This window comes from Anomaloglossus baeobatrachus, chromosome 3, assembly GCF_048569485.1.
Source record: "Anomaloglossus baeobatrachus isolate aAnoBae1 chromosome 3, aAnoBae1.hap1, whole genome shotgun sequence".
Classification (NCBI taxonomy): Eukaryota; Metazoa; Chordata; class Amphibia; order Anura; family Aromobatidae; genus Anomaloglossus; species Anomaloglossus baeobatrachus.
The window spans coordinates 536480693-536508157 of record NC_134355.1 but is presented as its reverse complement, the minus strand read 5'-3'; the positions used below and the strand labels follow the sequence as shown (position 1 = coordinate 536508157).

General features: G+C 46.4%; 1 protein-coding gene across 1 annotated transcript in view; it reads left to right on the top strand.

Annotated features, from left to right (window-relative positions):
• The window catches only part of LOC142297296 (phospholipid scramblase family member 5-like), a 127450-nt gene that overhangs the window by 27832 nt on the left and 72153 nt on the right, over positions 1 to 27465 (top strand). Inside the window, exon 4 of the mRNA XM_075341539.1 lies at positions 16740 to 16901. Within this exon, the coding sequence (XP_075197654.1) occupies positions 16740 to 16901 (162 nt within the window). The remainder of the gene's footprint in view (positions 1 to 16739; positions 16902 to 27465) is intronic.

The following is a 27465-nucleotide window of genomic DNA, read 5'->3' as shown; positions in this document are numbered from 1 at the left end:
ATTTTTGGTTCCCAGCCGGGTACAAATAGGCAACTGGGGGTTGGGGGCAGCCGTACCTGCCTGCTGTACCTGGCTAGCATACAAAAATATGGCGAAGCCCACATAATTTTTTCAGGGGGCAAAAAAATTCTGCATACAGTCCTGGATGGAGTATGCTGAGCCTTGTAGTTCTGCAGCTGCTGTCTGTCTGTATGGAGATGAGCAGACAGCAGCTGCAGAGCTACAAGGCTCAGCATACTCCATCCAGGACTGTATGCAGAAGTTTTTTGCCCACCAAAACAATGACGTGGGCTTCGCCATATTTTTGTATGCTAGCCAGGTACAGCAGGCAGCCACGGGCTGCCTCCAACCCCCAGTTGCCTATTTGTACCCGGCTGGGAACGAAAAATATAGGGAAGCCCGTTTTTTTTTAATTATTTCACTTATTTCATGAAATAATTAAAAAACAAATGACGTGGGCTTCGCCCCATTTTTGTGTCCAGCCGGGTACAACTAGGCAGCTGGGGATTGGAATCCGCAGCACAGGTTAGCCCGAGGTTTCTGGGCGCCTCTGCTGCGGATTTCAGTCCGCAGCCGTCCCAGAAAATGGCGCTCTCATAGAAGCGCCATCATCTGGCGCTGTATCCAACTCTTCCAACAGCCCTGGAGCCGGGTGGCTTGTTGGGTAATCATGAGTTAATACTGGCTTTGTTTTACTAGCCAGTATTAAGCCAGAGATTCTTAATGTCAGGCACGTTTGACCCGGCCATTAAGAATCTCCAATAAAGGGTTAAAAAAAAGACACCACACAGAGAAAATATACTTTAATAGAAATAAATACACAGACACATTAGAGACTCCCTCTTTATTACCCCCTGTCAGCCCTCCACGATCCTGCTCTTCTGTCTTCTTTCTTTCTAGTGTAGTAGTAGTGAGGATTGTAGTGAGGATGAGGTTCACCAGCCCATCACTTGGGGCTGGGGAACCTCATCCTCTCTACAATCCTCACTAGTGTAGTAGTAGTGACGATTGTAGTGAGGATGAGGTTCACCAGCCCATCACTTGGGGCTGGGGAACCTCATCCTCAGTACAATCCTCACTACAATCGGGAAGCAGCGTGCAGCAGTGCTGGCTGTCAGCGGTAACAGCGGTAACGCTGACAGACACGTTACCATAGCAACGGTGCTCTCGGAGCTGCGGTTAGCGGTGACGTCACCGCTAACTGCGTTGCTATGGCAACGGTGATCTCCGTTAATGACCGGCTGTGTCAGCCGGTCCCTAACGGAACGGGGAGTCGACCGTGTGCTAGAGCATGTCGCCGGTACACGGCGATACACATATGTGCACCGTGTACCGGAGAGATGCACTCGCAGGTCCTACATGACGCGTCATAGTCATGTGACCAGTCTGTAGCCAATGAGATAATAGCCATGTGACTGGTCACATGGCTATTCTGACGTCACGACAGGTCCTGCATCTCTGCTGGCAGTGCTGGTCACGGGAGGATTCAGCGATCATCGGATGGAATAGCGGCAGGAGACAGAGTGCAGAAGGGATCGCGAGGACCGGTAAGTGTTATGGCAATGTTTATTAACTGTTTGTGTACATTTATCATGCATTTTTATGTGTTTGTGATTGCCTCCCATTATAGCCTATTGGCTCGAGTTCGGTTCGTCGAACGTTCGACGAACCGAACTCGAACGGGACCCCCGTTCGGCGAGCCGACCTCGAGCCAAACCGCGACCGGTTCGCTCATCTCTAGTTATAAGGTGTGGTTCAGTTGAGGTCACTGACAAAAAGCCTGGGTCATGAGACGAAGATGCTTCATGACACCAAGTGTCGCGGGCGGAGGAGGGGACGCTGCGCTCTCCCACTGCTCGGGTCCGGCTGCCGCTGCTGCTGCGGCTGCTGCTGCTCGGTGGTGGCTCTAGCGGTGGGCCGTATCCCGGGGACTCGAGCGGCGCTCCTCGCCCGTGAGTGAAAAGGGGATGATTTTGACTGTGGGGTTTGGATTATTGTCCGTGACGCCACCCACGGTTGTGGTGATTTTGGTGACACCACCGCTGCTCTGGACGGGGATCCCGGGAGCGGTGACAGGGAGCAGCTTTGTTGTTAGTTCTCCCCTCCGTGGGTAGGGGTTGGTGGTCCCGGGGCCCGGTGATGGGGTAGGGATGGATGACAGGCGGATTACAGGGCCTGGTGAGGTGCAGGGTCGCAGGGGCAGCTCTGTGCCGCACGGCACGGTGGTACTCACTCAGCCAATGATGAGGACACAGTTCTCGGTAAAACACACGGCTGGATGGACGGGTCCCACAGACGGCTGCGGTGTTGTTTTCTCCCGGCAGGTTGATGATGACTGCCTTTCCCTGCACCTAGATACGGTAGATGGTTCCAATGGGTTCCCACCGGTAACCCGCTCCCCAGCTTGGATATGGGCTGGAGGAGCCCCTTTTGCCCGCAGGCTCTGGCCCTGGGAAACGGTTGCCTTGGTGGTGGCGGTGTCTCCCTCACTTGGTTGGACTGTTGCCTTCTGTCGGGACTTGGTCGTTGGGAAACCCAGCAGGTTCCCTTCACTAACGCATTCGGCAAATTCACGGCGACTCCTAGCTTTGCCGGGGTCTGTAAGCCCCTGCCAGATGGTGCTGGCTTCTCTTTGTGTACTGGTCTGGTACCGCCGGGCCACCGCCCGTCCACGGTCCTTGCAGTAGACACCGATAAGCCACTCCTGCAGACGGTCACCACCGTCTGCCAACCTTGCTGATCTGTCCGGGCCACACACCCGGACCAACTTCAGGCTGCTTAGCTGTCACTTTTCTCCTCTCTCACTTTCACTTCTCAACTGTCCTCACTCCTCTCCAAACTCTATCTCAAACTGATCTGCCTGGTTTTTCCGCCTCCAGGACTGTGAACTCCTCGGTGGGCGGGACCAACCGCCTGGCCCACCCCCTGGTGTGAACATCAGCCCCTGGAGGAAGGCAACAAGGGTTTTGTGTCTGACTTCGGTGTGCCTGCTAGGAGTGTGGGGTGTGTGGGTGTTGTTCTCTGTGGCCCCTGGCTTGTCCAGGGCGCCACACAAGCATCTTCTTTTTCCTCCCTTGACGCGACTCAAAATGTTTCTGGTGCTTTTGGAACCAGCAGTTCTTCTGTATGTGGTACTGGACATATTGCAGATGGATTATTTGGATATTGAAAAGTCCACTTCTTTTTCATTAAAACTCATTTCCTAATGGTGAGAACCATGCAGAGATAGCAATTGGTACTGTGATCAGTTGGCTCACTCCAAATCATTGGGGCTGAAAAAGGCATACATTGCCTATTCCCGTGCAGCCACTGGGTCAGATGTGATGCATGTCTATTGCAGCATGTGTGGAGCCCAACTCTTGTCCTAATCTGCTAATCTACAGCCAAAATACAGGGTTGTAGGCTTTCCTAATCAAGGTAGTCAAGTGACTTCTCTGCATATGTAGCAAAAACTTTACATTTTTTTAATGCAAGTATGAGACTTGTCTGAAAAAACAAACATAAACATGTCAATATGCTGAGAAGCTAAGCTAAGAAATACTAAAACTGCATACCTTACGAAGAGAGCAAAAAAAACAGGTGATGGAACTATAAGGTCTAAATCATCGGAGCTGAGTTGGTGTTTTTTGATTGGTCACCCTAGGATGATAGAATACGTAAGACTCAATAGATGATGTAATAGACCAGCTACTAACAATAGATTAATGATGTTGAAATACTAAAGGTGCAATTGTACTATAAGCCTGCAGCGCTGAGGAATAAGTACCCTGAACGACCGCTGTTAAATGGTATATTGGTGGTTGGTTAGAGGTTAATATTGAGTGAAAACAGGTTTTCATCTTAGTGAGGAATCACATTACAGTTGTTATCTATCCAAGTCTATAGAGAGGGTCTGCCACAAGCACCGTCTTTGAGGGACACTTGCTGCCACATATGCAGCTGAACATCAGAATGGCGATTGTGCCTTTAAACTCCTGATGAATCCCAATACATATTAGTGGGGGGAAACGCGTAGAGTTTTCTTTTTGGACTCTTTGCGGACTGTATCTATGTGGAAAAGCTGCCGTGAGAAGATTTAAGATAAGTGACCATCTTGAATAATTATCTAAACATCTAAACTGCCTATATGTAAATTACTGAGGGAGTTTAGGGGCAGCTTCCAAGGGCTAGCCGCCGTGCAATGGGGGCACCTATTTAACTTTAGGGTGCGTGTAACGTAAGTTATATCTCCATTGACAGGTAGCGGACAGACTGATGTAGGGTGCATTTAGATATATTTTTTTGCCCTAATCTAGATAGACAGTACCAAGACTTCCACAATAACTCCGCATTTAAAGAGGTCCCTATTTGTGTTTTTTTTGGTTGTGTGTATTCACTCACGGTGTGGAATTATTTTGTATTTTTAAACTTATCTAATAAAAATTGATGTTTTAAATATTTAATTAAGGTAGGATTGCTAGTAAAAATTTGATATACAGCCTCTAAAAATAATTTCTTTCTAGTTTGTCTATAGAGAGGGGGTTGGGGCGGGAAAGAACGTGCTGGAGACTAAAGTAGAAAACTGTTAAAAATTACAGGATACAAATCGTATAATATTCAGAAACAGTGTTATTCCTTATGTGCTGACTGCTTAGATTGAAACATCACCTGAAATGACACTTACACTTTAACGACATGAAGACACTTATGAGTGGAAACCACCGAGTGGAAACTAGAATTGGCAGAGTGCTGTCTATCACATAACATTTAGTATAGAGGATTTACTTGCTCAGTTTTGTGTATAATTCACATTTAAATAATGTTGACACTTTTTTGACAGCTGAAAAACAGTTTTTTCCATTTTTTCACTTTTATGTGTTCTAAATCTTTGTTATGTTCAAGCTTCCATATATACTGTGACACTATGCAATCAATGCTGACAGCGCCATAATAAGTAGGGAAGGGATCTCCAACATGCCATAGATGGGGAACATAGGTGTAGATGAAATGGTGGCAAAAGTACCACTTCTAGGCAGAGTTCAGTTATGGTACAGGAGGTGAGGGTGCAGAAACAAGGGAACCACTTTATTAATGGACAGGAAATAAATGTGTAAATCAACAGTGAATATAGTTTGGCAGTAATAAAGTTAACAAACTCCGCAATTCTAGCAGGGTCGCACAAACCTGTGTCACACCAGCTATTAGAAGTATAAATACAATGATAAACTTTACAAGGAGACTTAATATAGTACACTACACTAACAAGTTAAATGGCCCCTGCTAAACGGGGTGCATGCTACCGTGGCCTAACTACTATGATGTATGCTAAACCCTTTTGGTTGTGCACACCGGTAGAAGACTCACAGTACTGTTGAGGGGGAACCAGTCAACTCCACAGAGCTCAATGCCACAATGCTCGGATAGCTCATTGGTACGCACGTCCCTTCTAGGAAAGGCAGGAATGTCTCTTCTTCCACAGACCCGGAGTTCTTTGACTTTTTTGGTTGGCATCTCTTTATGTCAGCGGGATCGCCGACCTTAAGAGGTTCCAAGTCCGGTATTAGCTCAACGGCTACTATGGTTCTGAAATGGTCCAGTCGGCAGTTCATCTCTTCAGCAGCAAGGCAACACGCTTTTCCCCAACCACCATTCTCTTTTCTCACTCTCTCCGGCGATCTGACTTCCTCTGTTCACTTTGTCTCCTCTTTCCGCAGTTTTAGACAGAATTAGTCCAACTACACAGCTCAGATGGGGAGCGCCGACTCTGCCGGCCAGTCCACTAAACACAGAAGGAGGAGAATCGTTTCTTAAAGTCACAGCATGCTTATCTGTTTCTAGGGGTGACACTCCTAAATAGAACTGTGTTAGAAAATTCACTGCAAACACTATTTGCCCGAAGGGCAACAAGAGGTACCCTAACTAAAGACATAATCAAATAAACTTTATTAAATTATATAAATGGACAAAGGTTAAAATTGGCAGGTGGGAAGCCAATTCCGTATAAGATAAGTGCGGCTGCGGATCGACACTACTCTGGATAAATTCCTAACGTAATATGGCTGGCTATCTATCACCTACACTGCCTGTTAAAAACTAACAGCTAATAGCCTCCCCAACATGTTTCGCCATGACTGGCTTCATCAGGGGGCTGAGGCTATAGAATGCTGAAAACCGGTTACATCCCCTTTTAAAACCTCTGATGGTGACCTCACCATAGGGCTACCAATAGTGGTGGACTCCAGTGGCCAAATCAAATTCAGGATAACTTCCATTCACACTTCAATTGGATGTGATCGAGCACTGTTATGTGTTCTACGCTATGATTTGCCAATATATGAGTCACTCATAAGTAAGCACCTATCAAGGTGACCGATATAACTCCAGGCATTTCCACAGTTTAATATGGCTTTATGTCTCCCTCTATAATAGGGTTGTTAGTCAATCAATAAAGTCCACCAATGAATAGCTTCCCAGCAGGTAAACCTGCCGCCTATCAGAGCAAGCATCCGGGAGCTAAGTTCAATCATGTGACATTCATCTCCTTCACAATGAACTATGGGTAATCCCACAATGAACTATGGGTAATCTCACAGTTGTAAACTGAGCATGCTCATGGACTTAGAAAATATTAGATGCAGAGAGCGAAACAACGCATATACTTACAGATGTACACTGCTTGGCAGTATGAAAATAAGTGGGACTGCGTGCAAATTTTTTAATTTAATTTATTTAAATAAATAATTTTAAAAAATGACATGGTCACACCCAATTTTATTACCCAGCCATGATAAATCTGACAGCTGGGGCACCCATGCTTAATGGGTGCCCCAGCTTAAACATGGCATACTGCAGCCACCCAGAATTGTCAAATCCATTAGATGCGATAATCCCAGCACTTTACCTGGCTCATCCCGATTACTCTGGTGTAATGGTAATCAGGGTAATAAGGGGTTAATGACAGCTTAAAGCTGCCACTAAGTCAAGATTAGTAATAGGAGGTGTCTATAAGATCCACCATTACTAAACTGTAAGTGAAAATAAATAAACACAAACACTGAAAATATCCTTTATTTGAACTAAAATACAAAATTTCAGCACCAAATTTGCATCTCTTGACCAAAAAATACACAAAAACAGTTTTGAAGGTGAGGTTTTCTGCCAGGGGGTGCAAATTTTTTGCTGAAAGCTGGTGCAGACATTTGTTGCTGAAATTTTTACACCATATTCCTACACCCAATCTTCCCCTTCTCGCATCACTATAGCATCAAAACCGCCCATCACTAGTTATTACGTATTTTAGATGGTTAGAAATTCAAAATCTTTACAATTTTAAGTTGAGGAAGGTTTTTCTGAAATTGTTCCCACAAACATTAAGGGGTACTTTGCACACTACGACATCGCAGCTGCGATGTCGGTGTGGTCAAATCGAAAGTGACGCACATCCGGCATCGCTGTCGATATCGTAGTGTGTAAATCCTTTTTGATACAGTTAACGAGCGCAAAAGCGTCGTAATCGTATCATCGGTGTAGTGTCCGACATTTTCAGAATTTCGCAGCGACGGTACGATGTTGTTCCTCGTTCCCCTGCGGCAGCACACATCGCTGTGTGAGAAGCTGCAGGAGCGAGGAACATCAGCTTACCTGCGTCACCGCGGCTCACGCCGGCTATGCGGAAGGACGGAGGTGGGCGGGATGTTTACGTCCCGCTCATCTCCGCCCCTCCGCTTCTATTGGCCGCCTGCCATGTGACGTCGCTGTGATTCCGTACGACACGCCCCCTTAGGAAGGAGGCAGGTCGCCGGCCAGAGCGATGTCGCAGGGCAGGTGTGTGCGTGTGACGCTGCCGCAGCGATAATGTTCGCTACGGCAGCTATCACAAGATATTGCTGCTGCGACGGGGACTATCGCGCTCGGCATCGCAAGCATTGGCTTGCGATGTCGTAGTGTGCAAAGTACCCCTAAGATGCAGTTGTTCACAGATTGGTGAACTTTTTATTGTGATGACTCAGCATTAATAAGTAATATCTGGACACTTGTGTGGGTGTTAACTATTCTTAATTATGCTAGACAAATTGTTTCTTTTTTTGTGATTTGAGGAACATGAGGAATTGTTTAATGTTGGACTATTCAGTGCCATCTTTGTATGATAACTTGTGGAATGCCTGCTGATTACGAATTGCATCAACTCCTTGAGGTGTACTAGTCTGTGTAATCTGAAAGGCAATTGAACTAGTGAACAATGAGGGAACAGCCATGATTATCTTCCCTCCATCCTGTGGAACACAAAGACTTGCATTGAAAACTGAGGAATAAGAAAAGGGGTCTGCTGCTATCACCGGTGATTATACATGACTTCAGTCTAGGGGCAATGGTTCCAGCTGGTGGATTATAGAACTGCTCCACTACCTAAAACTGAACCCACAAATTCATTTGGAGAACCCAGGTTGGGGCTATCCGATTACCTGCCCACGTACCTCGCTGTGCTTGGTCAGCTTCCTAAGCTTGAAGCTATCTCCTCTCAGAGGATGCTCTCCAAAAGCAAATTGCTGTTTGATGGCGTAGTGGCTAGAGTTGAGCGTGGTTCGCGGTTCGTGGTTCTCCACTTCACGGTTCAAGTGATTTTGGGGGCTGCTCTAGATTGAACTAGAACTCGAGCTTTTTGCTAAAGCTCGATAGTTCTAGTTACGTCCGAGAACGGTTCTAGCAGCAAAAAGCCAAGCTAATTACTAGCTGGCTTTCCGCTGTAATAGTGTAAGTCACTCTGTAACTCACACTATTATGAAATTTCAGCGTATAGTGTGCGGGAACAGCGCATTCAGATCACTGCTGCTGGGATAATGGCGATCGCCATTTTTTTTTTCCTTGTCTTCCTTACCTAAGCGCGCGCATGTAGTGGGGCGGGCCAGCATGTCAGCCAATCCCAGACACACACACAGCTAAGTGGACTTTTAGCCAGAGAAGCAACGGCATGTGTGATAGAATGTCCATGTCACATGTCCCTGCATTATAAAAACAGGTATCTGCCTGTCCGGACGCCATTATCTCTTCTGCGTCTGGGTGTCAGTCACCGCTGGCGTAGCTCCTGTCTCCGATACTGCTGTGTACGCTCTACACACAGCGCTATACAGAATAGGGATAGAAGTTTCTATTAGCCCTTGTAAGGGCTAATAACAGCAGGCTCAGAGCCATAGGTGACAGTCAGATCTGTGGAAACAGATTTTAACAGCTACAGATAACAGCGTCTGTGTAGCTAAGGTCAGGGACTTCCTCGCTGCATTTCCCCATTAGGAGGGATAGAAAGTGAGGCTTCCTTTCCTGTACACTGACCCACAACCCTGCCACTATACCCTCCTGCCCTTTGCACACTCAACCTCATTGTTACTAAGCCATTATACTAGCAAACACTGAGTAAACTTAGTGGCATCCTAAAAGTGGCTGTTGGACTGAGTAAACTTAGTGGCATCCTAAAAGTGGCTGTTGGACTTCCATAAGGCTATGTGCGCACATGTGCGTATTACATGTAGTTATGCTGCGATCTGCAGCGCAGCATAACTGCATGCGTCCTGCGTCCCCTGCACAGTCTATGGAGATTGTGCAGGAGCCGTACGCATGTGGCATATTAGAACGCAGCGATTCGGCTGCTGCCCGAATCGCTGCGTTCTAAGAAGTGACATGTCACTTCTTCCGTGCGGTTTGCATGCTGTCTATAGGGAGAGGCAGCATGCAGAGCGCACGTTCTCTGCCGGCACCATGCACTTGAGAATGGAGCTTTTCAGCTGCGCTCTGAAGCGCACCTTTTAGGTGCGGTGCAGAGCGCGCACGTGCGCATATAGCCTTAGTGTCCCATTGGTGCAAACCTATTTGCAGCACCACTGCATTGCACACTCAAGCTCATTGTTACTAAGCCATTATACTAGCAAACACTGAGTAAACTTAGTGGCATCCTAAAAGTGGCTGTTGGACTTCCATTAGTGTCCCACTGGTGCAAAGCTATTTGCAACCCCACTGCATTGCACACTCAAGCTCATTGTTACTAAGCCATTATACTAGCAAACTATGCTGCCAGTTTAAGGGCCATAGTTGCATTGTCAGGGATAGTTATTGTTGTTTATTCTGCTGTTAATAAAGATAGACCACCGCTGCAATCTACACCACCTCTCAATTTTTACTACCACATTTTAAGTGCACAATCTTGTCGCAATCAAAATGAGTGGCAAAATGACAGATGCTGGTGGAAAGGGGAAGAGGCGTATTGGAAAAGGAAAAAAAGGGTTTGTCCATGGGGAAGGTGGCAAAGCTCCATTAACATCTGCTGAAGATAGACCATCTTCCAGCAAAAGTAAGATGTCTACTACTTACCGTGGACAATCAGATGTGCTCCCTTTTTTACGGACACGAACAACTGGAACAAAGGTAGATGATGGCCAAAAAAAGAAAATGCTTGAATGGATCTCAAGTGGTCCAAGAAGTGCCCTCTCCGCCACCTCAACTACTGCATCCAATAAACACCAGTCCTCTGAGTTGTCATCTCAATCACACTTTCTTTCTCCCAGCTCTGAAGTCTCCATCCGCCCTGCCCAGTATGGTGGAACTGAGATGGCTGAGTCTGCAGAGCTGTTCAGTCACACTATAGCCTGGGAATCAGAGGTCTGCTCCCAAGCTACAGTGAGTACAGACCAAGAAATGGTCTGCAGTGATGCCCAGAACCTTTGTGACTCAGATTCAGGCCATGATTAACAAGTTTCTGAGCATAATGTTGACCCTTATTCACAAACTGAAACACCTATTGTAATAGACAATGAGGAACATACTGATGACGATGAGACGCAGATACCAGATTGGGATGACAACTTAAATATTCAGTCAGGGCAAGAAGAGGCTCGGTCTGAGGGTGAGGGGAGTGCAAACACAACAATTGATGAGGAAGTTCTAGATCCCACCTACTGTCAACCCATAGTCAGGCACTCGAGGAGGTCAACAGAGGCGGTGGAGGAGGATGCAACTGACGACGAAGTTACCTTGCGCCTTCCTGGACAGAGTCGGAGTACTTGTGGCACTTCTACAACTGCATCCTCAGCCACCACTGTGCCTCTGAGCACTAGTCGGGGTGGATCAGCAGGTCGCATGCCCTCTAAGCCTTGCCTAGCCTGGTCCTTTTTTGACATGGCAAAAGATCGCCCAAATTATGTGATCTGTAAAATTTGTTGTGATTCTGTTAGTAGAGGGCAAAACCTCAGCAGTTTGACAACTTCTTCCATGAATCGTCACATGAATAAATATCATATGTCCCAGTGGGAAGCTCACCGTGCTGCAATGCGGCCTAGCGGAGCGAACCATCCACCGCCTGCCCCTTCAAGTGCATCCGCGCGCTCTTCATCTTCTAGGACTGAGGGGACAGCTGTCACACCTGGTTTTCCACGCACAACTTCCACCACTGTAACCGCAACAGGCAGTTTGCTTGGTAGGTCGTCAGTTGGTTTGGAAGGGGAAACAATTGCGTGTGTACAGCTCTCTCAGACATCGATAGCACCAACATTGGATGAAGGCAACATCATGTCTACGCCTGCACTTTCCTCACAAACCTGCATTTTTCCAGGGACACCATACTCAACACCGTCTACACACAGCAGCCAGATCTCTGTCCCTCAGATGTGGACAAATAAAAGGCCATTTCCTGCGACCCATGACAAAGCTAAGAGGTTGACTTTATCCCTCTGTAAGCTCTTGGCTACCGAAATGCTGCCTTTCTGCCTGGTGGACACACAGGATTTTAGAGACCTTATGTCTGTCGCTGTGCCCCAGTACCAGATGCCCAGTCGCCACTATTTCTCTAAGAAATGTGTACCTGCGCTACACCAGCATGTCGCAGACAACATCACCGTTTCCTTGAGAAACTCTGTGTGTGAACGGGTGCATTTCACCACCGATACTTGGACCAGTAAGCATGGACAGGGACGTTACATGTCGCTGACTGGGCACTGGGTAACTATGGTGATAGATGGTGAAGGGTCTGCTGCACAAGTCTTGCCTTCCCCACGACTTGTGTGTCAATCCTCTGTCTGTCCAAGTTCCGCCACTGCTTCTGCCTCCTCCACCTCGTCTGGGTCTTCCACCTCCGCCCCAAGCCTGCCTGGTAAGGCCACCAGAGTTCTAACTGTGCAGAAGGAATCACGCACCCCTCATTACTATGCTGGCAGCAGAGTGCAACGGCATCAGGCGGGCTTTAGCTTGAAATGTCTTGGAAATAAGAGTCACACAGCGACTGAGTTGTGGGCAGCTCTGGAGACTGAGTTTAATAAACGGTTGTCTCCACTCAACCTGCAGCCTGGTAAGGCCATGTGCGACAATGCTGCAAACCTGGGTGCGGCCCTTTGCCTGGGCAAGGTGACACACGTGCCTTGTATGGCTCACGTGTTGAACCTTGTTGTCCAGCAATTTTTAACACACTATCCCAGCCTAGATGGCCTTCTGAACAGGGTATGAAAACTGCTCACTTCCGCCGTTCAACCACCGCTGCTGAGCGACTTGCATCGCTCCAGAAGTCTTTCGGCCTGCCGGTTCATCGCCTGAAATGCGATGTGCCGACACGCTGGAATTCGACTCTCCACATGTTACAGCGACTGTGGCAGCACAGTCGAGCCCTGGTGCAATACGTGATGACGTATAGCCTGGGCCAACGAGATGCAGAGGTGGGGCAGATCACCCTGATGGAGTGGTCTCAGATCAAGGACCTATGCACCCTTCTGCAGTTTCGACATGGCGATGAATATGTTTAGCGCTGACAATGCCATTATCAGCATGACAATTCCAGTCATTTACATGCTGGAGCACATGCTAAACACTATTCGCAGTCAGGGGGTGGGACAACAGGAAGGGGAGGAACTACAGGAGGATTCATATGAGCAAGACACAACAACATCACCAAGGTCCAGACGTTCATCATCACAAACGCGGCAGGCATGGGACCATGGGGGACAGGGATCAACAAGGGCGCATAGTAGCAGGCGAAATGTTAAGGAAGGTGCAGGAGAACATGAAGAAATGGTGGACGAACTGTCCATGGACATGGAAGACTCAGTGGATGAGGGAGACCTTGGTCAAATTTCTGTTGAAAGAGGTTGGGGGGAGATGTCAGAGGAAGGAAGAACGGTTAGCACCTCTATGCCACAAACACAGCGTGGACTTGGTCCGCATGGCTGCGCAAGACACATGAGCGCCTTCTTGCTGCACTACCTCCAACATGACCCTAGTATTGTCAAAATTAGAAGTGATGATGACTACTGGCTTGCCACACTATTAGATCCCCGGTACAAGTCCAAATTTTGTGACATAATTCCAGCCATAGAAAGGGACGCACGTATGCAGGAGTATCAGCAGAAGCTGTTACTCGATCTTAGCTCGGCTTTTCCACCAAACAACTGTGGTGCTGGGATGAATCTCCCAGTTGTAACTTGACAAACATGGGACGGTCTCGTCATCTTCAACAGTCTACCCATACCATTAGCACCGTATCTGGTGCTGGTAACTGGTTTTAATGAAAATACATTTACACTTTAACTCTCGTAGTTATCGATTTCACAGGTTGCCACTGGAATCCTCTTTGACTCCTCTATGAAAACATCATTGATCCGGTGGATGTCAGAAACTTTGCACTCTTCTGCCCTACAGATTCTCAATAGCGTTTAGGTCTGGAGGCATGTTTGGGTCATAATGCACCTTTACCCTCAGTTTCTTTAGCAAGGTAGTGGTCTTCTTGGAGGTGTGCTTGGGGTTATTTTCATGCTGGAATACTGCCCTCTGGCCCGGTTTCCAAAAAAGGGGATCATAGTCTGATTCAGTATGTCACAGTACACATTGACATTCATGGTTCCCTCAATGGACTGTAACTCCCCATAGCTGGCAGCACTCACGCAGCCCCAAATCATGACAATCCCACCACCATCTTTAGAAGACGTTTCCTTCTGGGACAACAGCCATGCAGACAAATTTGATGAAGTTTGTGGCATATGGTCTGAGCACATCTTTAACTTCTACAGCAGTGCTGTCAGCACTCACATGTTTATTTTGAAAAGATAACCTCAGGATATGTGTCATGCAATTGGATTTAAACCCTCGATTCTGCTCTGTGGTTGGGTTCTCTGTCCACTGAACCACAGCAGATACACCTTTCCTTTGGGTGTTTATTTTCTGTTATCCTTGCTTTAGTTCTATTGAGGTGACAGGTGTATTTATTTACTCTTTTGTCTGCGCAATCATTTTTCCGGGGAGGCTTTTACATACTTCTCTATGCTGGTATTTCCTGTTGATGACATTCTTATTTTGATGTCCAGCCATATTGGTGTTTGTTTATACCAGTCAGTGGAAGACCAGTGAGGATGACTCCCTCTGCTGTTTATTCTGTGCCTGTCTTCTGTTTGTTGTTAGTAAGGAGGTCCAAGTTGCCATCGTTTAGTCTGTGGTCAGAGCTCTTCCAACTTATGCAGGAACCACTATGGACTGCAGGGGTGGGATCTCTACCCTGTACAGGAACCGGCAGGGTCACTTCCTGTTTTTAGTGTGTTCCCTTGTAAGTTTCTACACAACCATAACATTATGATGCTAAGAATGTGTACTCACACTCTTTGACCATGGTAAGTCCTGTTTTGAATGGAACCTGTCTTGTTAAACTGCTGTGTGGTCTTGACCACAGTGATGAAGCCCAGTTTCCGTTGGGCAAAATTCTTATAGCCTAGGCCATCTTTATGTAAAGCAACAATTCTTTTTTTCAGGTCCTCAGAACATTCTTTACCATGAGGTGCCATGTTGAACTTTCAGTGACCAGTATGAGACAGTGTGTGAACGATAACACCAAATTAAACACACCTGCTCCCCAGTTACTCCTGAGACCTTGAAACATTGACACCGGGGACGGAAAATGGCCAATTGGATGTCATTTTCACTTAAGGGTGTATTTAATTTTTTGCCTAGGGTGTAGACTTTAATGGCTGAGTGTTGAGTCATTTAGGGGGCACACCAAATTTACACTGTTATACAAGCTGTACACTGATTATGTTGTGTGATGCCCTGGACTAGTCAGGTCATCCCAGGTAGTCCCATGCACACACACCCCCCTCCCTAAAAAGGTGACAGCAGCCAAACTACAAAACCTTGTCACCACCCTCCAGTTTTGATGTCCACACCAGGGGGGTGGAGCCAGGCGGTCATCTCCGCCCACCGAGGAGTTCACAGGCCTGGAGGTGGGAAAAACACGAGTTCTAGAGAGTAGTTCCAAGAGAGAGGTCGAGTTCAAGAGCAGACCTGTGACCAGGCCTGCCAATAGTCTACTCAGGTGGCTGGGTTGGAGCCCAGTCACCTCTGGCAAGGAGGCAGACGGTGGTGGCCGCCTGCAGGAGCTGGGATTACAGCCTCTGGAACCGTAGGGATCGGGGTCGGGCGGTGCCCTGCCAGTACCGAACCGGGGAACCGATTGGAAACTGGAGCACTAGGAGAGGTACTCAGACCCAGTACGAAGCCCAGAACCAACAGGGCTGAGTAAAATCAACTGATTGAGGACTGGACTTTAGGACCTTTCCCACACAAGACCCGACTGAAGACAACAGCCCAACCATTAGGGTAAATCCACCGCCAAGGCATAGAGACCCACAGGGCCAGCATCTATGGGCAAACAGGGCTCTCTCGACATCCAGCAAGCCGGGGAGCGGAATACCGTTGCTCAGGCATAGGAGTCATAACATTCACATTAAGGAGGTGCAGGAGAAAGGCAGAAACCACCAACCTGTTAAGGGAGAAGCTGCAGCCGGCTGCGGGCCCCGTTCATCACCCCGTTTGGTTTACCAGAGACTGCAGTGTGTTGTGTCATAGTGAGAACACCAGTGCCTTCGGGCCGTGCACCGCGCCGCACCGCATCAGCACCCAGCACGCACCCATCCCCTCGCCTCAGCACCTCCATCGGGCCCCCGGGACCCTCACTCCCCTACCCACGGAGGGGTCAACACCAGGCTGCTCAACACCGTCCCCGGGAGGCCTAGTCAACGGCAGCGGTGGTGTCCATCCATTCACCACAACCCTTGGGTGGCGTCACGAACTTAAATCCACTACAAACCACCGCGGCTCCGGACGTGGAACTCCCCACCAAAGCTCCTACGTGTAGCGCCAACCCCTTTGAGGAGCCACGTGACCCCCGGATCCGTGAGGAGCTCGAGCCACCCACCATACGAGCACGGACCCGAGCGGCTCGGCAGCCGGCCGAGCCCGCGGGGCGGTACAGTTGCATTGTATCAAAATGTCATATCTTCACTGTTGTCCCATTTAAACATATATTAAAATATTTACAAACATCTGAGGGGTGTACACACTATTGTGACCTACTGTATATGTATATTTCATAGTTCAAAATTTAACATGAAAACAATCCTGGAGAAAAAGCAAAAGATAAATGTATATAATTTGTACATCTGCACGTACACAACTACTTAGCTCTTTTCATTCAGATGCATTTAGCTTTGAGTAATGCATTTTTGTGCACAATTAAACACTTTACTACATTTGTGATGGTTTTTGACACACAGAGAGGAAATTACAGCTTTCTTTGTTTATAATGGACATATTGCTCAGGACAGATATTGCTGAATGAGTTGCTTTGACAATCAGCACTAAGTGACAGTCCCCTGGTAATGTCAAGGGTATTGAAAGTTACTGTGGTAGATGAATTTCAACATCATTTTCTTGTTTGACTAATTGAAGTTTCTTTTTCTTTTTAGCTGGAAGTTCAAGCTCCCCCTGGGACAACTGTTGGTTTCATTGTCCAAAAATGGGATCCTCTGCAGCCAAAATTCACAATTCAGAATGAAAGTAAGGAAGATGTATTGAAGATTATTGGTCCATATTTAACATTTCGCTGCTTAGGTGATGTCAATTTTGAGGTATGATTCATTAAACCGTAAGTTTAATTTTCTGTTGTTCTTCGCAATGACTGAAATCATTACACAAATATCTTCAGCTTAGATCCACTACTATTGCACCTCCTCTCCCACTTTCCCACCTTCTCTTATTAAAAATAATGTTTCATAAAGACAACCCATCTAAGTTCCATCTTAAGTCACATAGTAAATAGCTTAGGACTACCTAAATCTGGCATAACAGAGATATTTCAAAGAGCAAGTCTCATTTTTGAAGACTCAGCATGACCATATATGATGTGATTGTCCAATGCCAACAACAAAAGATACCTTTTCCTGCTCAGATTGCTAGGCCGGGATCCCCAAAATAATTTTCAAATGGTGGCAAGTGTGCTTGAGGATCCAATCTAGTCATAGACAAAAATATGGTCTAGATGCATCAAGATGGAAATTAAAAAAAAGACTTAGGGTATGGGCCAGGTATCAAAACCAAGAATAAAGCGGGCTTTACACACAGCGACATCGCTAGCGAAGTTGCTGCCGATCGCACCCGCCTCTGTCGGTTGTGCATCACGGGCAAATCGCTGCCTGTGGTGCACAATATCGTTAGGCCTCGTCACACGGACTTACCTTCCCTGCGACATCTCTGTATCCGGCGAATCGCCTCCTTTCTAAGGGGGCGGTTCGTGCAGCGTCACAGCGACCTCACACGGCAGGCGACCAATAGAAGTGGAGGGGCGGAGAGTAGCCGAAGGAAAGACACGCCCACCTCGTTTCCGGAGGACGAAGGTAAGCGGTTGTTCGTTTTTCCCAGGGTGTCACACGTAGCGATGTGTGCTGCCTCAGGAATGATGAACAACCTTCATGCAAAAGCTGCAATGATAATCGGGATTACAACGACCGGACAATGAGTACAGGTGAGTATTTTTGGTCGTTCGTTCGTGTCACACTCAACGACGTTGCTAACAAGGCTGGATGTGTGTCATGAATTCCGTGACCTCAGCGACATCTCGTTAGCGATGTCGCTGCGTATAAAGCCCGCTTAAGACAAGTGAAAGTCAAGAACGAGGCAGAAGCAACAATTCAGGATATGGAAAGTGAGAAAAGCTTCAGAACACATACAGAGGCTGAAAAGTGGACACATGTGACCAAAAGAAGCCAGCGGATCAAGTGGTCGGCACCACCCACACAGCTTAGCAACCAATATGAAGCCCTCATGCTGGAGAACGAAAATGGCACAGCTCAGGATGATACCGTCTCTACAGGAGAAGACACAGTATCATCAAAAGAAGTTACTTTGTCAACAAAAGCAGAAACAAAAGACACTCAAAAGCACTCAGGAGCAACAAGCAGTGCGTCCAGAAAGAAAAGAAGAGTGGTAGTTATGGGCGACTCACTACTAAGAGGCACGGAGGCAACTATCTGCAGGCCGGACATAACCGCACGAGAAGTATGCTGCCTCCCTGGAGCAAAAATCAAGGATGTGGCCAACAGGATACCAACTATCCTCGGATCCAAGGACGAATACCCATTCCTATTGATACATGTAGGAACAAACGACACGGCAAGAAATGATCTGCCAACTATTTGTGAAGACTTTTAAATTCTGGGGAAGAAAATAAAGGAACGGAACGTACAGGTTGTTTTCTCATCAATCCTCCCAGTCGATGGCCATGGTGTCAGAAGATGGAATAGGATACTAAATTTGAACAACTGGCTACGACGGTGGTGCAGGCAGCAAGGATTTGGATTCTTAGACCATGGAGTGAATTACCTCTACGATGGACTTCTCGCAAGAGACGGGATACACCTCACAAAACCTGGGAAACACACGTTCGCCAGAAGGCTTGCCACACTCATCAGGAGGGCTTTAAACTAGAAGAAGAGGGGATGGGAGAAAAAACAGCAGACAAGAACATGCAGCAGAAGGACAAACTAATCAAGGATACTAGATGCCGTAAAGAGGACCCAAGACAGGGTACTAAGAAGGAAGCTGAGAAAAGGGGAGCAAAACTTCTTTCCTGCATGCTGACCAATGCAAGAAGCCTGACCAATAAGATGGAGGAACTGGAGCTGGTAATGTATGAGGAGAAATACGACATAGTAGGAATAACTGAGACATGGTTAGATGATAGTTATGACTGGGCGGCTAACCTGCAAGGATATGAATTGTTTAGGAGGGATCGTAAAAAAAGGAAAGGGGGTGGAGTCTGTCTATATATAAAGTCCAGTTTAAAGCCCAGACTAAGAGAAGATATTCAAGAGGGAAATGAAGAGGTGGAGTCTCTATGGGTGGAGATACAAGGAAGGAAAACTAATAAAATCCTCATAGGGGTTTGTTATAAGCCACCAAATATAACAGAAACCACTGAAAATGTATTATTGAAACAAATAGACAAAGCAGCAAATCACAATGAGGTGATTATTATGGGGGACTTCAATTACCCCGATATAGACTGGGAAACTGAAACCTGTGTATCTCAGAAAGGAAACCGGTTTCTGTCAGTAACTAAGGATAATTATCTGTCCCAACTTGTGCCGGGCCCAACTAGAGGGGCAGCCCTTCTGGACTTAATTTTAAGCAACAGGCCAGATAGAATAACAGACGTACGAGTGGATGGGCACCTAGGGAATAGTGACCACAATATAATACAATTCCACTTGTCCTTTAGTAAGGTGCCTTGGAGGGGGGTTACAAAAACGCTGAATTTCAGGAAAGCAAAGTTTGATCAACTTAGAGAAGACCTTCGCCAAATTGATTGGGACAATGTCCTCAAAAATGGGAGCACAGAAAATAAGTGGGAAATTTTTAAATCAGTATTAAACACCCACTGCGAGCTAGCCATACCATACAGAAATAAAAGGGCTAGGAACAGGAGAAAACCAATGTGGCTTAATAAGGATGTAAAAGGGGCAATGAATAATAAGAAAAAGGCATTTAAAAAGCTAAAACAAGAAGGCAGCGAGGAAGCATTAAAAATATATAGAGAAAAAAATAAAATGTGTAAAAAACAAATATATTTAGCAAAAGTAGAAACTGAGAGACTCATTGCTAAGGAAAGCAAAACAAATCCCAAACTATTCTTTAATTATATAAACAGAAAAAAGATTAAAATTGATGGTGTTGGCCCTTTAAAGAATAATGAGGGTAAAATCATAGAAAGCGATGTGGGAAAAGCAAATGTTTTAAATACTTTTTTCTCAACTGTGTTCACACAGGAAAAGCATATGCCAGGGGAAATGCAGAGTGATCATGTAAATGCCCCATTAAGTATGACCTGCCTAACCCAGGAAGAAGTGCAGAACCGACTTAGTAACATTAAAATTGACAAATCACCAGGCCCTGATGGCATTCACCCTCGGGTATTAAGGGAGTTAAGTAATGTGATAGACAGGCCTCTATTCCTTTTATTTAAAGACGCTATAGAAACTGGGTCTGTTCCACTGGATTGGCGGCTAGCAAATGTGGTACCAATATTCAAAAAAGGGTGCAAAAGGGAACCTGGAAACTATAGGCCGGTAAGCTTAACATCTGTTGTGGGTAAAATGTTTGAAGGGTTTTTAAGGGATACTATTATGGAATGTCTCAATGTTAATAACTGTTTAACTCCATATCAACATGGATTTATGAAGGATCGCTCCTGTCAAACTAACCTGATCAGCGTCTATGAGGATGTAAGCTCTCACATGGACCGAGGAGAATCATTGGATGTCATTTATCTCGACTTCGGTAAAGCATTTGACACTGTCCCACATAAAAGACTGCTAAGTAAAATGAGAAAGCTTGGGCTCGGGGAAAATGTGTGTAGATGGGTAGGTAGCTGGCTTAGTGGTAGAAAACAAAGAGTGGTTATTAATGGTGCATACTCAGATTGGGCCAGGGTTACTAGTGGGGTGCCACAGGGGTCTGTATTGGGCCCCCTACTATTTAATATATTTATTAATGATCTGGTGGATGGTTTACAGAGTAAAATATCAGTATTTGCAGATGATACAAAACTATGTAAGGTAGTTAACACAAAGGAGGACAGTTTGCAACTACAGATGGACTTGAGTAAATTGGAGAATTGGGCTGAAAAATGGCAAATGAGGTTTAACACAGATAAGTGTAAGGTTATGCACATGGGAAGGAGAAACAGATGCTACGATTACTTACTAAATGGGAAACTGCTGGGGAAATCAGACATGGAAAAAGACTTAGGCATCTTAGTGAATAAGAATCTAAATTGGAGTGCCCAGTGTCAGGCAGCAGCCACCAAATCAAATAGGGTGATGGGATGCATTAGAAGAGGTCTGGGGGCACGAGATGAAAACATCATTCTCCCTCTGTACAAATCACTAGTCAGACCACACTTGGAGTATTGTGTGCAATTTTGGGCGCCGGTGCTGAAGAAAGACATTACTGAACTTGAAAGGGTTCAGAGGCGGGCTACTAAAATAATAAATGAAATGGGTGCATTACAATACACGGAAAGGTTATCAAAATTAGGTCTATTTACTCTAGAAAAGAGAAGACTTAGGGGAGACCTAATAAATATGTACAAATATATCAGAGGGCCATATAGAGATCTCTCCCATGATCTGTTTGTACCAAGGACTATGACAAGAACAAGGGGGCATTCTTTTCGATTGGAGGAAAGAAAATTCCTACATCAGCATAGAAGAGGGTTCTTCACGGTAAGAGCAGTGAGGCTCTGGAACTCTCTTCCTGAGGAAGTGGTGATGGCCAACTCACTGAATGAATTTAAGAGAGGAATGGATGCATTTCTTGTTAGCAAAAGTATAGAAGGTTATAAATAGCATAATCTTACAGGTAGATAGAAGAGCGACCAAGATTATTAGAGGAATGGGTGGGCTGCAATACCAAGACAGGTTATTAAACTTGGGGTTAGTTAGTTAGGAAAAACAAAGGCTTAGGGGGATCTAATCACAATGTATAAATATATGAGGGGACAGTACAGAGACCTTTCCAAAGATCTCTTTACACCTAGGCCTGCGACTGGAACACGGGGGCATCCGCTACGTCTTGAGGAAAGAATGTTTAATCATAATCACAGATGAGGACTCTTTACTGTACGAGCAGTGAGACTATGGAGCTCTCTGCCGTATGATGTTGTATTGAGGGATTCACAAGTAAAATTTAAGCAGAGCCTGATCGCATTAATTGAAAAATATAATATTACCAGTTATGTATATTGGATTTTATGACAGGGTGTTGATCCAGGGAACTAGTCTGATTGCCGTATGTGGAGTCAGGAAGCAATTTTTTTCCCCATTGGAGCTTATTTGACACATTGGGGTTTTTTTGCCTTCCTCTGGATCAACATGTTAGGCTACGGGTTGAACTAGATGGACTTAGTCTCCCTTCAACCTTAAAAACTATGAAACTATGAAGAAATTCAAGGAGCAAGATTAAAGCAAAACAGTAAAAACCTCAAGATGAAGATCGAGGTCAATAATAGCAGTCAAGAACAAGAGCCCAAAAAATAATGTGCCGTATACACCAGGGGTGGTGTTGAGGCCAGGGGCGTAACTACCGCGGTCGCAGGGGTCGCGATTGCGACCGGGCCCGCAGGTTAGGGGCCCGCGCTGCAGATCAGCAGCCGCTCCTGTCAGTGAGAGCGGTTCCTGCATTTTCAGTAGAAGCGGCCGGGCAGCGTGAGCTCTGCCCCCTCCAGTCTCTGCACGTGAGTACTGTACACTGTGCTGCCGGCCTCTGCAGGAGATATAACAGGTGAGGGCAGCAGCGCAGGCTGTATATACTCTGCTTCCCTTCCATCGCTCTGTGCAGTCACCGACAGCGTCTGATTGTTTATTTACTGATGTGCGATCATGTGGAGAGGGGTGAGCTGTGGCAGGAAAGTGCATCTGACCTTCTTTACGTTCTATGTTATCTTAATGTAATAATGTATGCTGCTTTGGACACTTTGGGATTTGGGGGGGATGAGGCTGATCAGGTGATTGGGGCCATCCCACAGAATCAGGCACAATGTGAGCAGAGAGGAGGGAGTGTTTGCAGCAGTTTGATGAAAGCCGCACAGCCAGGTCCTGTATCTAAATCCAGCTAAATTACTGTGCACTGCTCTGCTACATACACAGATGCCCTTGTGCACATGTGGCTTTTTTCAAGCGTTTTTCCTTGCTTTTTTAATCTATAAAAGCAAGGAAAAATCATCTCAGCAAAGTCTGAGAATCCTCACTTGCTGTGCCCACGCTGTTTTTTGCAGTTTTTGTTGCTGAAAATAGAAGCAGCGTGTCAGTTTCTGCATTTTTTCCTGCTTTTTAACCAATTGACTTCAATGGAGTCAGTGAAAAATGCAGGAAAAAACGCATGTGTAATGCCCACGTTGAATATTTGTATGTTATATGCTTTTTTTGATGTCACTGGGGCTCCCTGCAGCCATTTCCTTATCTCAGTCTTTACTGCAGGACATTGCTTCTGGGAAGTCCGGTGATATCACAAGGTGAATCGAGTTCATGCCTGCAGATCACCGGGGTTTCCTGCAGATCCGCCGCCATGAACTCAGTTCACCTTGTGATGTCACCAGGGTTTCCTGCATCTAGGCCTCATGGTCTTTACCACGGGACCTTGTTGCAGGGAACTCTGGTGACGGAGGTGCCCTGGTTTGTGAGGCGATCCATACCTCAGTTATCCAGGGTCATCATGGTGATGACCCAGGGTTGCCATGGCAGTGATCGGATCCCTGTGATTGCACTACAGGGACCCGATCGCCAGAGAGGGGTAAGCGATGCCTCTCCCTGCCTTCTGAATGTAGCAATCACATTGATTGCAGCATTTAGAGGGTTAAACTGCCGAGAGCGGCGCGGGTACTGCTCCTGGCAGCGAGAGCCAGGACCTGGCGACCGCGGGGGTACAGCGCTTGAACCCCCATGATTGCCATGACTAAAAAACGCTCAAAAAGAAGTAGGTGAAAAAACACGCAAACGCAATAAAAAATGCTCATTTTTTTCAGTTGCTTTTTTTTGTTCCAAACATGCGTTTTTATGTGCAGATTTTCTGCACATAAAAACGCAATGTGAGCACATGGCCTAAAGTAGATTTGATGCAGTATGTCCTGGGAGGGTGCTTTAACTTTACAATACGTGAGCTGACTTCAGCAGCCTATAGTTGGTGGTTGGGGTGAGGAGAGCAGGCAGGGGAGTAACGATCACAAACGTAGAGAAACGTAGAGATTGTTTCCAGGCCCAAAGGTACAGGGGACCAGCCAACCCCAGCTCCTACTTCAGCTGGATGAGCGTCTGAGGGCGCACATCCAGCTGAAATGCATCACAGCACATTGACCCGCTGGGTCCCTGCACTGCTATACCCGCTGCCGGGCAAACAGTGGCTGGCAGCTGACGTCCATACCGTGACTGGGGGCAGAGCATGGTAGTACCGTCATGCTCTATAGGACACACTCTGATGTCAACTGCAGGCCACTCCGCGCTCGCTACAGAGGACACTTGGTGATGTGGGAGCAGAGGCAAGATGAGTAGAATTTTTTTAAAACTATTTATATTTTTTTAATTATGCATTAGAGACAGGACAGGATTTAAAACGCTACAGGTGCCCATTCATCTGACCAACGTCCGGAGGGGGGCCCAGGTCCAACTTTCGCACCAGGGCCCATCACACTCTAGTTACGCCACTGGTTGAGGCCAAAGTCCTCTTGCAATAAGCCACTAGATCTATGTTTCTAATAAGGGCGGACATAACATTGCTGCAATCCAAGAGGTTACAGGACCCATTTCTACCTTCAAAGCAGGTGGAACTGTGCATTTTGATGAGGTCTTAAGGGCCATTTGCACGCTGTGACATCGCTAACGATATATCTTCTGGGTCACGGTGTTTGTGACGCACATTCTGTGTCGTTAGCGACGTTGCAGCGTGTAACACATATGAGAGACCTTAAACGATCGCAAAAGAGGTATGTGAGACGTCGTTCACTTACCAAAAATCGTTGCCTATTCAGTAGCGAGGTTGTTTGTCATACCTGCAGCAGCACACATCGCTGTATGTGACACCGCAGGAACGAGCAACAACCTCGTACCTGCGGCCAGCCGCAATAAGGAGGTGGGTGGGATGTTTGTCCCGCTCATCTACGCCCCTCCGCTTCTATTGGACGGCTGCCGTGTGATGTCGCTGTGACGCCTCATGTACCGCCCCCTTAGAAAGGAGGCGGTTCGCCGGCCACAGCGACGTCGCAGGGAAGGTAAGTCCATGTGACAGGTGTAAGCGATGTTGTGCACCACGGGCAGTAATTTGCCCGTGACGCACAACCAACGGGGGCGGGTACACTTGCTAGCGATATCGATAGCGATATCACAGCGTGTAAAGTACCCTTTAGGCTGATAACGGCCCATATATTATTCTTGCACAGGGTGTCTTTTCTGTCTGTGTCCACCAGTGGTTTCTAAGCAGAACCAACTGCTATGGCAAGCTGACAGGAGATAGAAAATGTACAGTGGCCAGAACTAGGCATTGGAGTCATTGCTGAAGTGAGGAGAGCTGAATCTGGAAGCCTTGAAACTTGATACACCATTCGGTTAGAGCTGTGACCAGCAGTGGGGACCTACTGCTGAAATTGGAGAGATGAGTATGTGCATAAAACAACAAAGAACAAGTACTGTACAGTATATATCTATAATTGTAAAGATCTCTGATAATAAAATCCTCATGCATACTCTTTCTTTGCCAAGTTCTCTTTCTACAAGGAGCATCAGCTTAAATATGTTTAGATCCTCTGTATTCTCAATAAAACATTTTTACATATATTATATGGTAAAGCTATGGCATCAGGCTGACACATACCTTTCAATCCATATATGATAATGATTACTGCGGTGTCAGAGGAATAATTGCAGCTTTGTCACTATAAGTTAACCTTTTCACCATTTCCCGTTAATAACCACTTTCAATGCAATCATATATTTTATTATCCACAATAAAGAGCAATGACCAGATTAGAATATACTCTGTGGGCTGCAAGCACCATAGTGAGAATATTAATGTTACTTTACCCATTACCTTGTATTTCTTCATTTGAGTCCAAGAGTATTAACTGGTTTATGGTTCACGGTACTATTGTGTCTGAAAAAAATAATGGGGATGTAAAATGTAAAGCAAACAACAGCATGGGTCCAGTGCATTTCTGCTCTATGATACAATTGGATTGAACCCGTCAGCGTCTGATACTAGCCTAAAGCAAATCACTTATTTCCCACTTTGTATGAAAGGGAACTCTATACTATAAAGGTCATCTAACTCTCTATTTAAATAAAGTCATATTGATGGACCTAATTATAAATATATAGCTAAATTATACATCCTTAATTCCAACTAAGTTGGGACCGTGTAAAGTAAAGAAAGCAAGAAACAATAATTTGGAAATTTCTTATAGCCATATATTATTCACAGCCATGTCTAATACTGTGCGACATTCACGCTCCTTTTTCCAACAGTCTGTACACGTCTGGGAAGTGAGAGGACATGTGATGAGCAGATTGATCCATGGAGGATCAAGTTCACATTAAACCTGCTGAAATTTGCACTTTTGTGCAAATTAGAACATTTTGAGAGTCGTCATTTTGCATTGTTGTGTAAGCCACCCCATAATAACCTGCAGCTATGATTTCTAGCACATAATCATACTTGTAAAGTGGTGTCCAGTACTCCAGCCATCACATATCACTGTTTCCCAGTGGAAGGCAATTTGCACTGATGAGCAAAAGGATAACAATATTTTAAACTTTTGACTTCATATCTCACCATACACTACAGCCTCAAACGTGAGAATACCATAATTTTATAGATAATCATCTTGGCTATCTCATACATAAATATGATTTTCAACTATTTAGAGTATGATTAATTATGTAGATTCCTGTCGTATCACTGCATTGTTACTGTTTTGCTCCTAAAAATGTTATTTTTTATTATTTTGTCAGTGTCGCGGGCGGAGGAGGGGACGCCGCGCTCTCCCTACTGCTCGGGTCCGGCTGCCGCGGCTGCTGCGGCCTGCTGCTGCTCGGTGGCTCGAGCGATGAGCCGGATCCCGGAGACTCTAGCGGCGCTCCTCGCCCGTGAGTGAAAAGGGGATTTTGGGTGTGGGGATTGTGGATTGTCCGTGACGCCACCCACGGTTGTGGTGATTGAGTGTACACCACCGCTGCTCTGGCTGGGGGATCCCGGGAGTGATGGTATGGAGCAGCCAGTTGTTGTGTTGCCCCTCCGTGGGTAGGGGTTGGTGATCCCGGGGCCCAGTGATGGAGTTGGGGATGGTGGACAGGCGGGCTATGGGCCAGTGGAGGTGCAGGGGCGCAGGGGCAGCGCTGTGCCGCACGGCACGGAGGTACTCACTCAGCCAGTCAACACGACACAGTTCTCGGTAAACAAACGGCTGGTTGGATGGGTCCCTCAGACGGTTGTGCTGCTGAAATCCCCTGCAGGTGACGGTGACGGTCTCTTTCCTGCACCTATGTGTTGTTGTTTGGTTGCGATGGGTTCCCACCGGTAACCCGCTCCCCGGCCTGGATATGAACCGGAGGAGCTCCACTCTTGCCCGCAGGCGCTGGCCCTGGGAAACTG